The sequence below is a fragment of the Cervus elaphus genome, chromosome 20 (genome assembly GCF_910594005.1).
Source record: "Cervus elaphus chromosome 20, mCerEla1.1, whole genome shotgun sequence".
NCBI lineage: Eukaryota > Metazoa > Chordata > Mammalia > Artiodactyla > Cervidae > Cervus > Cervus elaphus.
The window spans coordinates 75,970,685-75,985,900 of record NC_057834.1 but is presented as its reverse complement, the minus strand read 5'-3'; the positions used below and the strand labels follow the sequence as shown (position 1 = coordinate 75,985,900).

At 40.9% G+C, this 15,216-nt stretch overlaps 1 protein-coding gene across 3 annotated transcripts in view; it reads left to right on the top strand.

Annotated features, from left to right (window-relative positions):
- LRRC8D (leucine rich repeat containing 8 VRAC subunit D) overlaps positions 1 to 15,144 on the top strand; it is a 129,334-nt gene extending 114,190 nt beyond the window's left edge. For all 3 annotated transcript variants that reach the window (XM_043876920.1, XM_043876919.1, XM_043876921.1), the window contains exon 2: positions 12,198 to 15,144. In XM_043876920.1, coding sequence (XP_043732855.1) covers positions 12,200 to 14,776 — 2,577 coding nt within the window. In that variant the 5' untranslated portion in view covers positions 12,198 to 12,199 and the 3' untranslated portion in view covers positions 14,777 to 15,144. The remainder of the gene's footprint in view (positions 1 to 12,197) is intronic.
- Positions 15,145 to 15,216: the final 72 nt, after the last annotated feature.

The following is a 15,216-nucleotide window of genomic DNA, read 5'->3' as shown; positions in this document are numbered from 1 at the left end:
TTTAAGTTTAATCAGGTCCCACTTGTTGCCTTTTGTTTTTATTTCCATTACTCTAGGAGGTGGGTCATAGAGGATCTTGCTTTGGTTTATGTCATTGGGTGTTCTGCCTGTTTTCCTCTAAGAGTTTTATAGTTTCTGGTCTTACATTTAGGTCTTTAATCCATTTTGAGTTTATCTTTTTGTATGGTGTTAGGAAGAGTTCTAATTTCATTCTTTTACATGAAGCTGTCCAGTTTTCCCAGCACCATTTATTGAAGAGGCTGTCTTTGCCCCATTGTATATTCTTGCCTCCTTTGTCAAAAATAAGATACCCATAGGTGCATGGGTTTATTTCTGGGCTTTCTATCTTGTTCCATTGGTCTATATTTCTGTTTTTGTGCAAGTACAATGCTGCCTTGATGACTGTAGCTTTGTAGTACAATCTGAAGTCAGGAAGGTTGATTCCTCCAGCTCCATTCTTCTTTCTCAAGACTGCTTTGTCTATTTGGGGTCTTTTGTGTTTCCATATGAATTGTGAATTTTTTTCTTCTAGTTCTGTGAAAAATGCCATTGGTAATTTGAAAGGGATTGCATTAAATCTGTAGACTGCACTTGGTCTACAGTATAGTCATTTCCACAGTATTGATTCTTCCTACTCAGGAACATGGAATATCTCTCTATCTGTTTATGTCATCTTTGATTTCTTTCATTATTGTCTTATAATTTTCTGTGTACAGTTCTTTTGTCTCCTTAGGTAAGTTTACTTCTAGATATTTAATTCTTTTTGTTGCAATGGTGAATGGAATTGATTCCTTCCTTTCTCTTTCTGATTTTTCATTGTTAGTATATAGAAATGCAAGTGATTTCTGTGTATTGATTTTGTATCCTGCAGCTTTGCTAAATTCACTGATTAGCTCTAGTAATTTTCTGATACTATTTTTAGGGTTTTCTATGTACAGTATCATGTCATCTGCAAACAATGAGAACTTTACTTCTTCTTTTCTGATCTGGATTCCTTTATTTCTTTTTCTTCTCCGATTGCTATAGCTAGGACTTCCAGAACTATGTTGAATAATAGTGGCAAAAAGGGACACCCTTGTCTTGTTCCTGATTTAGGGGGAATGCTTTCAGTTTTTCACCATTGAGAATAATGTTTGCTGTAGGCTTATCATATATGGCTTTTACTATATTGAGGTACGCTCCTTCTGTGCCCATTTTTTGAATAGTTTTAATCACAAATGGGTGCTGAATTCTGTCAAAGGCTTTTTCTGTATCTATTGAGATGATCATATGGTTTTTATCTTTCAGTTTGTTAATATGGTGTATCACATTGATTGATTTGCACATACTGAAGAATCCTTGCATCCCTGGAATAAACCCAACCTGATCATGGTGTATGCGCTTTTTGATGTGTTGCTGAATTCTGTTTGCTAGAATTTTGTTGAGGATTTTTGCATCTATGTTCATCAGTGATATTGGCCTGTAGTTTTCTTTTTTTGTGTTGTCTTTGTCTGGTTTTGATATCAGGGTGATGGTGGCCTGGTAGAATGAGTTTGGAAGTGTTCCTTCCTCTGCAATTTTTTGAAGAGTTTTAGAAGGATAGGTATTAGCTCTTCTCTGAATGTTTGATAGAATTCTCCTGTGAAGCCATCTGGTCCTGGGCTTTTGTTTTTTGGGGAGATTTTTGATCACAGCTTCAATTTCAATGCTTGTAGTTGGGTTGTTCATAATTTCTATTTCTTCCTGGTTCAGTCTTGGAAGAAGATTGAACTTTTCTAAGAATCTGTCCATTTCTTCTGGGTTATCTATTTTATTGCCATATAGTTGTTCATAATAGTCTCTTATAATCCTTTGTATTCCTGCATTGTGTATTGTAACCTCTCCTTTTTCATTTCTAATTTTGTTGACTTGATTCTTCTCTCTTTTTTTCTTGATGAGTCTGGCTAAGGGTTTGTCAATTTTGCTTATCTTCTCAAAGAACCAGCTTTTAGTTGTATTGATCTTTACCATTGTTTCTTTCATTTCTTTTTCATTTATTTCTGCTCAGATCTTTATGATTTCTTTCCTCCTACTAATTTCAGGGTTTTTTTCTTCTTCTTTTCCCAGTTGCTTTAGGTGTTAAGTTAGGTTGTCTATTTGATGTTTTTCTTGTTTCTTGAGGTAGGATTGTATTGCTGTAAAATTCCCTCTTAGAACTGCTTTTGCTGCATCCCATAGGTTTTGAGTTGTTGTGTTTTCGTTGTCATTTGTTTCTAGAAATTTTTGATGTCCCTTTTGATTTCTTCAGTAACCTGTTGGTTATTTAGAACCGCGTTGTTTAATCTCTATGTGTTTATATTTCTTATAGTTTTTTTCTTGTAATTGATATCTAGTCTCATAGCATTGTGGTCAGAGAAGATGCTTGATACAATTTCAGTTTTCTTAAATTTACTGAGGTTTGATTTGTGACCCAACATGTGGTCTATCCTGGAGAATGTTCCCTGTGCACTTGAGAAGGTGTATTCTACATTTGGATGGAAGGTCCTGAAGATATCAATGAGATCCATCTCATCTAATGTGTCATTTAGACTTGTGTTTCCTTATTAATTTTCTCTTTTGATGATCTGTCCATTGGTGTGAGTGGGGTGTTAAAGTCTCCTACTATTATTGTGTTACTGTCAATTTCTCCTTTTATGTCTGTTAGTTTTGTCTTAGTATTGAGGTGCTCCTATGTTGGGTGCATAGATATTTACAATTGTTATGTCTTCCTCTTGGATTGATCCCCTGATCATTATGTAGTGTCTTTCCTTACCTCTTATAATCTTCTTTATTTTAAGGTCTATGTTGTCTGATATGAGGATTGCCACTCCAGTTTTTTTTCACTTCTCATTTGCAAGGAATGTATTTTTCCATCCTCTCACTTTCAGTCTTTATGTGTTTTGAGGTCTGAAGTGGGTTTCTTGTAGACAGCATATATATGAGTCTTGTTTTTTGTATCCATTCAGCCCATATATAAGCCTAAATGACTATATAAGTCCATTTAACATTTGTTGTGAAGCTGGTTTGGTGGTACTGAATTCTCTTAACTTTTGCTTGTCTGAAAAGCTTTTTATTTCTCCATCAATTTTGAATGAGATCCTTGCTGGGTACAGTAATCTTGGTTGTAGAGTTTTCCCTTTCAGTACTTTAAATATATCCTGCCATTCCCTTCTGGCCTGCAGAGCTTCTGCTGAAAGATTAGCTGTTAATTGTATGGGGTTTCCCTTGTATGTTACTTGTTGCTTCTCCCTTGCTGCTTTTAATATTCTTTCTTTGTGTTTAGTCTTTGTTAGTTTGATTAGTATGTGTCTTGGCGTGTTTCTCGTTGGGTTTATCCTGTATGGGACTCCTTGTGCCTCTTGGACTCGATTGGCTATTTCCTTTTCCATGTTGGGGAAATTTTCAACTATAATCTCTTCAAAAATTTTCTCATACCCTTTCTTTCTCTCTTCTTCTTCTGGGACCCCTATAATTTGAATATTGGTGCATTTGATATGGTCCCAGAAGTCTCTGAGACTGTCCTCATCTCTCTTCATTCTTTTTACTTTATTCAGCTCTTCAGAAGTTATTTCCACCGTTTTATCTTCCTGCTCACTGATTCATTCTTCTGCTTCAGATATTCTGCTATTGATTCCTTCTAGAGTATTTTTAATTTCAGTAATTGTGTTGTCTCTGCATGCTTATTCTTTCTCTCTTTTAGGTCGTTATTAATTGGTTCTTGCACTTCCTCCATTTTGTTTTCAAGGTTTTTGATCATCTTTACTGTTTTTATTCTGAATTCTTTTTCAGGTAATTTTCCTGTTTCCTCTTCATTTATTTGGACTTCTGTGTTTCTAGTTTGTTTCTTCATTTGTGCAGTGTTTCTCTGCCTTTTCTTTTTTTTTTTTAAGTTATTATGTTTGAGGTCTTTTCCCAGTCTTCACAGAAAGTTGAATTCTTTCCTTGAAGAAGGTTGAATTCTTTCTTCCTTTTGGTTTCTGCCCTCCTAAGGTTGGTCCAGTGGTTTGTGTGAGCTTCATAGAGTGAGATTTATGCTGAGTTTTTGTTTGTTTGTTTGTTTTTCCTCTGATGGGCAAGGCTGAAGTGAGGTGGTACTCCTGTCTGCTGATGATTGGGTTTGCATTTTTGTTTTGTTTGTTTTTTAGATGAGGCGTCCTGCACAGGGTGCTACTGGTGGTTGAGTGATGCCGGGTCTTGTATTCAAGTGGTTTCCTTTGTGTGAGTTCTCACTATTTGATACTCCCTAGAGTTAGTTCTCTGGTAGTCTAGAGTCTTGGAGTCAGTGTTCCCACTCCAAAGGCTCAGGGTTTGATCTCTGGTCAGGAATGAAGATTCCACAAGTGGTTTGTTTTGGCATTAAGGGAAAGTAAAACAAATATCCAAAAATGAGAAACCAAAGATGAACCCCCGACAAATGACAGTTACAAAATCAGGCAAATAATAATTAAAATAATAGAATATACACATATACATATACACCCATGAGCAAAGTGAAAACAGTCCAACATAAATAAAGTACAGTAGATTGATCCAGGGAACAAAAGAAGTAAAAAATTATATTTACCAGTTAAGAACAAAACTAACTTAAGCACAAACTGGAAAACAAAACTAAAGCAAGGTGCCAAGTGGGGAATAAATCAATGAAAACAAAACTAACAAATACATTGAGAGGAAAGGAAAGAAAGAAAGTGGAGATATGCAAAGTTAAATAGAGGAAGATGAAGAAGATTTATATACATTTAAGATTCACTGCAAGGAGAAAAGAACGGTAGGAAAGGCAAACGAAGGAATAAATGTAGAAAAAATGTAATATGTTTAAAAAAATTAAAATTTTAAAAAAAGAGAAAAGAAAAAAAAAATGGAAGAAGAAAGAAAAAAGGGGAAAAAAAGGAAAACTCCACAGAACTGCAAAAGCCCAACGTAGAGGTTTATGACAACAATGAAAAATGTGACTAAGGAAAAAGAAAAAAAAAGCTCAAAAGTTTAATTGGATTTCTTAGTGCCAGTAAAATCAACAACTACAACAGAGAGGAGGGAAAAAGAAAAAAAAAAAACCCAAAAGAATCTACAGAACAAGTCAAAAAATAAGAATACTAAATGTTTTTCTTGAGTCACTGCTGTCAGAGTCCTTTGCTGCACTGGGAGTCATAGTCCACCTCCCCTCCCTAGGATGCCCTCCAACACGGTGCTGGTCTCTGGACCTGCTGTGGGGGCCGCTCAGACTCTAATCTGGTCCTGCTCCTGTGTGTTCTTGCCTCCAGGGTCCACAGCTATCAGAGCTAGTGCGTTTTCTTTTGTGGGAGCTCTCAGTGGCCTTTTATATATTCCATAGACACAGAGTCTGCTTAGTCAATCATGTGGATTTAATCTGCAGCTGGTACAGCTCATAGGAAGGTTTTGGGTCTTCTTCCTTAGCCACACTGCCCCTGGGTTTCAACTGTGGTTTTATTTGCATGTCGGTTGTCCACTGGGCTCCTGAGGCTGCCCTGGAGGACTTGGGTTTGCCCCTGTGAGGGCCAGGTGTGGAGGTGGTGCAGCTGCTTGGGCCGCAGGGGTTCTGGCAGCACCAGGTACTCGGGGGTTGGTGGCTAGGGCAGCAGGAAATATAGTGCTCTAGAAGGGTAGGGCAACCAGTATTGGCCAATACGCTCCAGCATTCTTACCTGGAGAGCCCCCACCCTAACAGAGAAGCCTCGCAGGCCACAGTCTACAGGATAGTAGAGTCGGACAGGACTGAAGTGACCCTGCAGGCATAAACACGAGACTTTTTTCTTTGCCTGTGGCAGCTCTGCCCCAGTGAGAGTTGAGCGTGAAGGTGGTGCAGCTCCTTGGCTTACAGGGACGCAAACTGCCTCTGCGGCAGGAGTTATGGCCCTACAGAGTTTTTTTCGAGCCTCTTACACCTGGCGATCAGAAGGCCTCTTTGGCCAGTCTTTCTCCGTAGCTTTGCCAGTTCAGGCACTTAGAGGGATCCTTTGCCTGGGGTCCTTCTGTGTTGCTCGGTACATCAGGCATATAGAGGGCACCCCCCTCCATTCCCCCCCCCCGGAGATCAGCGCATCAGGCCCTTAAAGGAGCCCCCTGGGTGGGGTCCTACTCTGTAGTTCAGAGTGTCAGGCGTTTGATGGTCAGCCTCTATTCAGCCGCTGATGCTGGCGTGTGGAGAGAGAGGGGCTATGGTGATGGTTCCACCCCATACATGTGACTAAGCAGTATCGCCTTGCTTGCATGGCTGCCTGCCTTTCCTCCACAGGCATTTCCCATCACGATCTCCTCCCTCACATCCCCTCCCTTGGTCTTTCCGCAGTCAACAGCAGCCCTCACCTTGGGATTGCTCCACAATCCCTAAACTCCAGCTCCCAGCCGCTGCCCCTTCCAGGAGACCTGCGTTTCTGCCTGGCGTATGTATGGTTGCAGCAAGTACTGTCTGATTCTCATTCCATTTAGGCTGCCACAGATCAACTGTTTCAATCTCAGCCTTTAATGTTTTTCTTCTGACTCAGACAATTGCTCTGCTGTGGAAATCAGACCCCTGCTTCAGTTCCCCCAGCTGCCGAGGGTAGGTCCAGTCCTATTAATACTCCTGTTTTTCCCCCTAGTTCCTTCCTCCTACTGAGTTTTGCATGGTTCTATATATTCTTTCCCACTGGTCAGGTCCTCCTGTCCGCTCCCAGCTGGTGTTCTGCATGCACTTCTGTGTCTGAGGTGTATTCCTGATGTATCCGTGGAGAGAGATGTACTCCACGTCCACCTACTCCTCCGCCATCTTGTTCTCCCATTTTTTCCTTTTTAATAGGGGTAGATGATTATATTTTTTCTGTTTTAATGCTAGACTTTTTCTTTATACTAAGAATAATCTCATTAATATAAGTTTTCCAGCAAATACTGCCACATTTACATGCTAATAAACAGAAAAAAAGAGCAGGATTTGAATCCTGGTCTCTTTGGATAAAAGTTGTGTTCTTTCTAGGATAATTTGCCACATCCTAATATAAATAATTTTAATTGAAATGTTTTTGAATGAATAAGTGAAATTGAATGCAAAATTTTCTTTCTTTTTTTTTTTAAGAATGAATTCTGTGTACATAGTGCTACATGCTAAGTTCAAAATTCAAGAATTTGGCCTAATCATTTTCATTAAAGACTGATTAAGATGGCCTCGATTTCTGCTCTGCATTCTGATTCAGCAGACGTCTTTGGGTCTTACTTTGTGTCAGACCCTGAATTAGGCATTTCCAATACCTGGCCCACATGACCTCGAGAGGTAGATGTTGATAGCAAGATTTTATAGGTGAGGCATGGATGCTCAGAGAAGATGAATAAAATGCTAAAGATTTGTCTCCAGAACCAGTTCTGTTCAATCATAATAGCATAGCAGTCATTTAGAAACATATTTGCACTTAGAATATATGTAGTCCAGCCAACAATGAGGCTATACTCCTATTTACTTTCACTTTCCTGTTTCTGCTGAGAATTAGTTTAGGCAATAAAATAACAAAGATTGAGGTCTAGCTTCTAAATTTTAATAGTTTTACTGGGATACAGTTCATATACTATAAATTTTACCCATTTAAGGTGTACAGTGATAGTCAGTCAGCCATGTCTGACTCTTTGTGACCCCAGGGACTGTAGCCCACCAGGCTCCTCAGTCCGTGGAATTTCCCAGGCAAGAATACTGGAGTGGGTTGCCATTTCTTTCTCCAGGGGATCTTCCCAACCCAAGGCTTGAACCCAGGTCTCTTACATTGGAGGCAAATTATTTACTGTCTGAGGCAACAGGGAAGCCCTTTAAGGTATACAGTTCAGTGCTTAATTTAGTATAGTCACAGGGTTGTCAAACCATCATAATTTCTAATTTCTGAATCTGACTGTTAGTTGTTGGTTTATTCCACTATCATTGGCCATAAGATAAGAAATAGAATCCTATATCATAAAATAATATAGACCCATTCTCTATAATTTTCTGATTCATCTTTGTCCAACCAAAGTCTAGTAACTTCCCCCTTTCAACTTTAGTACAAAAAGCTTCCTCACCATCCATGAGAAATATTTGCTTATGGGATATTAAGCTGATTTTCGTATGTGCCATAGAGAAGTCTTAGAATGTGAAATCTACTTACTTATAATGTAATTCTTGAAGATATATAAAGGGGAACTCAAAGCATGTATGCAATTAGTATTTATTAATGTGACTTCTTCAGGTTAAAAAAAAAAATCCCCTAATAACCATTGATAGCCATTTCTGACTAATGGCTAAGGAGATCAAGCTTCAAGATATCTAAATACAGTCTCCTCCCTCATTAACTTGACTTTTAGATTAGAAAAAAGTCACTTGAGTATCATAAGAGACTTAATAAACTATGTTATATGAACATGTAGTTAATGTACTTTGTACACACACATGTATACTATATATGAAGAGCAATTTTTATTTTCAAAGTGCCGCTGCATCTTTAATTCAGGTAGTGGTTGAAACACTTCCAGTTTCCCACCCCGTTTTTGATAGGTGAAATTGGAGAACGGACACGTTAATTGAAGTCCTGTATTCAAGATAAGACCTAGTCAATGGTTGACATTGCAAAAAACTACTGGTTTCCTGCCTATGGCCCAGGCACTTCCTTATAACTTCATTGAAACCATCCTTGGTTTCCATCTCTTGACTTACCCATTAAATGTGGTATCTATACAGAGACATACTAGACTAATAATAGAATAACATTAGGATGTACAGATGTGAGAACTAGACCTTAAAGAAGGCTTAGCACCGAAGAATTGATGCTTTTGAACTGTGGTGGTAGAGAAGATGCTTGAGAGCCTCTTGGACAGCAAGGAGATCAAACCAGTCAATCCTAAAGGAAATCAACCCTGAATATTCCTTGGAAGGACGGATGCTGAAGCTCCAATTATTTGGCCACCTGATGAGAAGAGCTGACTCTGGGAAAGACCCTGATGCTGGGAAAGACTGAGGGCAAGAGAAGAGGGCAACAGAGAATGAGATGGTTAGATGGCATCACTGACTCAGTGGACATGAGTTTGAGCAAACTCAGGGAGATAGTGAAGGACAGAGAAGCCTGGCGTGCTGCTGTTCATAGGGTCACAAAGAGTCGGACACGACTTAGCAACTGAACAACAAGAATTCCTTATAATTTCTGTAATATAATTTCTCCCATGTGTCTGTGCCATTGACTTGCTATTTGTTCTGCCAAAATTATATTCCTCTACTCCCCACAACTCCATGGAAGTTCTCATCCTTCTAGTCTCATCTGAAAAACCAGATCTCTGCAGTCCTCCCATTTACCCAGTGTGGCTCTAAGTTTGTGCTGTTCTGTGCCTCCCCTATACTTTGTATTAACCAGGTAAGAGCAATTTTCTTACCATGTCATAATAATACACTTATTGCTTGTCATTTACCATTTGAGCAGGAGCTCCTTGAGGGACCATTTCTATCTTCTCCTCCATGGTGCCTGACGCATGTTTTTTTTGAATTCTGAGTGAATGTCATGAATGGTTGTTCTAGGGAAGGTGTTGATTACATAATTTCATTCCTCTGTCTCCTCAAAGCCAAGGACAACAGTGAGAAGGTCCTTCCTTCAACAGCCAAGCCTTAACCAAGAGCACAGTCACTGTGATAGAGAAAGAGATTTGAAGATGAAAGATTCTGTTAGCTCTGTCACTTAATTGGCTCAGGAAGGTCACTTAAGATTTTTGTGCCTCAGGTTTCTTCATATCCTTGGGCAATAGTAATGGGCAAAAAATAGTTATTGTGAGAATCAGTTGAGACATTTTATGGAAAAGTAGCTTGCAAACTGTAAAGCACTGCAAACATCTAAGGAAGAGACCTTAGAATCTAGTAGAAAGAACAGGTGGTTTGGCCTTAAATCAGATTTTAAGCCCAGGCTCCACCACTAATTATTTGACTTGCACAACTTAACTCCTGAGAGCCTATGTCTTTGCTTGTCAAAGGAAAGCAATAACACTTAGGCAGCTTAGAGTAATGTTGTGAAGGTTAGATGGAATCCAGGCAATGTTCCATCTGTGTATGTTCAACTGTTAGCAACTAGAGCTTTTGCATATTGTATATTCTTACCTCTGCACCCTCTTTTCTGTGGGAGATTTTACCCCAGGGAGAGCAGGCCCTTCCTCTCAGGCCAGGGAGAGGACAGTAAGGGCAGACTGCTGGAGGAAGTTCCTGACTCTCCCGGCCTGTGACCCCAGCTGGCCTGGGTGTGCCTTGGGACAGGGGTGAGGGAAAGCCTCAATGTGGTGTCCCAGCACATTCCTAGGGCAGCTGTTTCTGCTGTAGCTTCTTTTACCATTTCTTTTTGAAGCTCCTTATTAAAGCATGCATACCAAAAAAGGTACATAGCCCAAGTGTATAGATCACATTTTATAAACTGAACACACCCACATAACCAGATCATTCATTCTCGTTACTGCGTGATGTTCCACTTTGTAAATGCACCACATCTGATTTTTCTTTTCCAGTGCTGATGGACGTTTGGATAATCCAGTTTAGGGGTGTTGCAGAGTGCTGCTGTGATTGCTTATTCATGTCTTTTGATGGGTATATGTATTTCTCACGGGTGTATACTTAGCAGTGGGAGTGCTAGGCCATAGAGTATGCATATATTCAGTTTGGGTAGATATTAAAAAAAATTTCCCAGCATATTTGTATAAATTCATACTCCCACCAGAAGTGTTTGAGTTCTAATTGCTCCACATCCTCACATCTTCAGTATTATCTGTATTTTTAATTTTAGGAGTTCTGGTGGATTTTATAAGACTGTGTAGCATTTTGGAAGTGGAATCATTCCCTCAGCCCCCAAAGCTTCAAATTTAATACGTTCATTTCAGGAATGTGCTGTGTACAGAAGCAGGGGATTATGAAGATACAGAGCTCCTGGTATGGTACTTGGTATACGGAAGGAAGATGACAAATGATAGCTGCTATCATTATCACCCTCCTCCTCCTCATCATCATCACTACTCACTGCCTTCTCTGCTCTTAAGGGGAGAGAGTAGGACATGGTAGATCCAAGGGTGAATAAGACATAGTCTCTACCCAGTAGGAGCTCAAGAGCTAGTTGAAGAGGCCAACACTGGAAATAGATTATTTTTAGAGGGTACAATAGGAACTTGAGAAAGAGGTAGTGCTTGAGCTGGGACTTGAAGAATAAGTCAGAGTTCAACAGAAAAAAAAAGGAAATGGGCTGGAGGAAATGGCAGGGGCACAAAACCCTTGGTGGGGAGTGGCTGCTGTGGGCAGCATGCTAGAAAAGAGCCATCTGAGGCTGGAATCATTGCGTGCTGGTGTTGGTTTTTCGGGTGTTATCACCCTTGCTAGGATGCATGGGGCAGAGCTGGTGACCATTCGGGGTCAGTGTGACCTTACAGTACCCTGCTGCTGTGTTCTCCACCCTCCATCTTTTATTTTCTACCTCCTCTAGGAAAACAGTCAGCCTTCTCTTCTCTCTCTCGGGATCAAAACCTGTCCCGAGTGTAAGGTGCTTGAAAACCACCACTGAAGCTTTGATAGCTGCAAAATGTCAGTGGTTACAAGGATCCCACAGCTTCTTTGCCGTGTGTTCCTTAAGGACTGGCTAATAATTTTTATTCTCGTGTGGGTCCAGGTTGCTCGTGGTGGCAATTAAGTTTAATAAAATGCTCTTCTTCCCAGTGCCGTATGTAGACCATGGATAAATGTTCTTGAGGAATTTTGGTGATTATGATGATGGTGATAAAGGTGATGATCAAGAACTAAAACAATGTCTTATTGATTGAGCATCAACTGTGTGTCAAGCATTGGCTGTATAACAGTAAGGAAGATGGACATGATCCCTCTGCGTGTGGAACTGAGAATCTTAGGGAGGATCAGACAAGTCAACAGTTGGTTCTACTAGTGTAATAAGGGCTGTGATGGATAGAGGTATGTAGTTCTGTGAGAGCACATCAAAGAAGCACCTCACCCAGACTAGGAATCAGGGAGGGCGTCCTGGGAAAGGCACCATAAACCTGATAGCCTCGTGAAGGGAGGCGGGGAGGAAGTATTCCAGGCAGAGGAAACAGTGCGTAGGAGGAGTAGAGTGCAAGGGAGGTTGGCTGACTGGAGAGGCTGGAAGAAGAGGCTAGAAATAGCATTTTGCCACTTAATGTTTCTTTTGCATCTGTGTCATAACATCTTTTGTTTGCCTGTTTTCTAGGAATGTTTACCCTTGCGGAAGTTGCTTCACTTAATGACATTCAGCCAACTTACCGAATCCTGAAACCATGGTGGGACGTGTTTATGGATTACCTGGCTGTCGTCATGCTGATGGTAGCCATCTTTGCAGGAACCATGCAACTTACCAAAGATCAGGTGGTCTGCTTGCCGGTGCTGCCAGCGCCTGTGGGTTCCAAGGCGCACGCTGCGCCAGGACATGCCGACGCTGCCACCAACATCCCCAGGATGGAATCAGCCACAGACCAAGACCGAGACGGGCGGATGGCAAATGAGATTTCCTTTGGCGCATCTGCTGTGACACCTGACATACCTCTCAGAGCCACATATCCTCATGCAGATCCCACGGTTCCAAATCAGGAGGCCAAGAAAGAGAAGAGAGACCCAACAGGCCGAAAAACAAACTTGGATTTTCAGCAATATGTATTTATTAATCAGATGTGTTACCATCTGGCCCTTCCGTGGTATTCCAAGTACTTTCCATATCTTGCTCTTATACATACTATTATTCTCATGGTCAGTAGCAACTTTTGGTTCAAATATCCCAAAACGTGCTCAAAAGTAGAGCATTTCGTTTCGATCTTAGGAAAGTGCTTTGAATCTCCTTGGACTACTAAAGCGTTGTCTGAGACAGCGTGTGAAGACTCGGAGGAAAACAAGCAGAGAATAACAGGTGCCCAGACTCTACCAAAGCATGTGTCTACCAGCAGTGATGAAGGGAGCCCCAGCGCCAGCACCCCGATGATCAACAAGACTGGGTTCAAATTTTCAGCCGAGAAGCCCGTGATCGAAGTCCCCAGCATGACCATCCTGGATAAAAAGGATGGGGAACAGGCCAAAGCCCTGTTCGAGAAAGTGCGGAAGTTCCGTGCTCACGTGGAAGACAGTGACCTGATCTATAAACTCTATGTGGTCCAAACAGTTATCAAAACGGCCAAATTCATTTTTATTCTCTGCTACACAGCAAATTTTGTCAACGCAATCAGCTTTGAACACGTCTGCAAGCCCAAAGTGGAGCACCTGACCGGTTACGAGGTGTTCGAGTGCACCCACAACATGGCGTACATGCTGAAAAAGCTGCTCATCAGTTACATATCCATCATTTGTGTGTATGGTTTTATCTGCCTCTACACTCTCTTCTGGTTATTCAGGATTCCTTTGAAGGAATATTCTTTTGAAAAAGTCAGAGAAGAGAGCAGTTTCAGTGACATTCCAGATGTCAAAAATGATTTTGCGTTCCTTCTCCACATGGTAGACCAGTATGACCAGCTCTATTCCAAGCGTTTTGGGGTGTTCTTGTCAGAAGTCAGTGAAAATAAACTTCGGGAAATTAGTTTGAACCACGAGTGGACATTTGAAAAACTGAGGCAGCACGTGTCACGCAACGCCCAGGACAAGCAGGAGCTGCATTTGTTTATGCTGTCAGGCGTGCCTGATGCTGTCTTTGACCTCACAGACCTGGATGTGCTAAAACTCGAGCTGATTCCAGAAGCTAAACTTCCTGCTAAGATTTCTCAGATGACTAATCTCCAAGAGCTTCACCTGTGCCACTGCCCTGCAAAAGTGGAGCAGACTGCTTTCAGCTTTCTCCGCGATCACTTGAGATGCCTTCACGTGAAGTTCACTGATGTGGCGGAAATTCCTGCCTGGGTGTATCTGCTCAAAAACCTTCGCGAACTGTACTTGATAGGCAATTTGAACTCTGAAAACAATAAGATGATAGGCCTCGAATCTCTCCGAGAGTTGCGGCACCTTAAGATCCTCCACGTGAAGAGCAATTTGACCAAAGTCCCCTCCAACATTACTGATGTGGCCCCACATCTCACCAAGTTAGTCATTCATAATGACGGCACTAAACTCCTGGTACTGAACAGCCTTAAGAAAATGATGAATGTTGCCGAGCTTGAACTCCAGAACTGTGAGCTAGAGAGAATTCCACATGCTATTTTCAGCCTCTCTAACTTACAGGAACTGGATTTAAAGTCAAATAACATCCGCACAATTGAAGAAATCATCAGTTTCCAGCATTTAAAACGACTGACTTGTTTAAAATTATGGCATAATAAAATTGTCACCATTCCACCCTCCATCACCCACGTCAAAAACTTGGAGTCACTTTATTTCTCTAACAACAAGCTGGAATCCCTACCAGTGGCAGTGTTTAGTTTACAGAAACTCAGATGCTTAGATGTGAGTTACAACAACATTTCCATGATCCCAATAGAAATAGGATTGCTTCAGAACCTGCAGCATTTGCATATCACGGGGAACAAAGTGGACGTTCTGCCGAAACAGCTGTTTAAATGTGTTAAGTTGAGGACTTTGAATCTGGGGCAAAACTGCATCACATCCCTCCCAGAGAAAATCGGTCAGCTGTCACAGCTCACCCAGCTGGAGCTAAAGGGGAATTGCTTGGACCGCCTGCCAGCCCAGCTGGGCCAGTGTCGCCTGCTCAAGAAGAGTGGGCTTGTGGTGGAAGATCACCTTTTTGACACCCTGCCCCTCGAAGTCAAAGAAGCGTTGAATCAAGATATAAATATTCCCTTTGCAAATGGGATTTAAACTGAGATCCTGCCTGCACATACATGTGCAGGAACCACTTCCTAGATTGCAGATGTTCACGTACCAGTTATTGCAAGATGATGCATTTTAGGAGTAGATACACCTTTAAAAATACAACACAGGGAGAGGACGCATAGAAGGCTGATAGAAGACATAACTGAATGTTCAGCGTTTGTAGTGTTTTAAGTCATTTACTTCCAAATCTTTTCTCTCTTTTTCTTTTTTCTGGGGAAAGGGAAGGAAAAATTATAATCACTAATCTTGGTTTCTTTTTAAATTGTTTGTAACTTGGATGCTGCCGCTACTGAATGTTTACAAATTGCTTGCCTGCTAAAGTAAATGATTAAATTGACATTTTCTTAACTATGCCACCTTTTTTTGAGGTGTCTTGATTTACTTTGCATAATTGGTATAATAATGCTTTAATTCAGACCACTGAA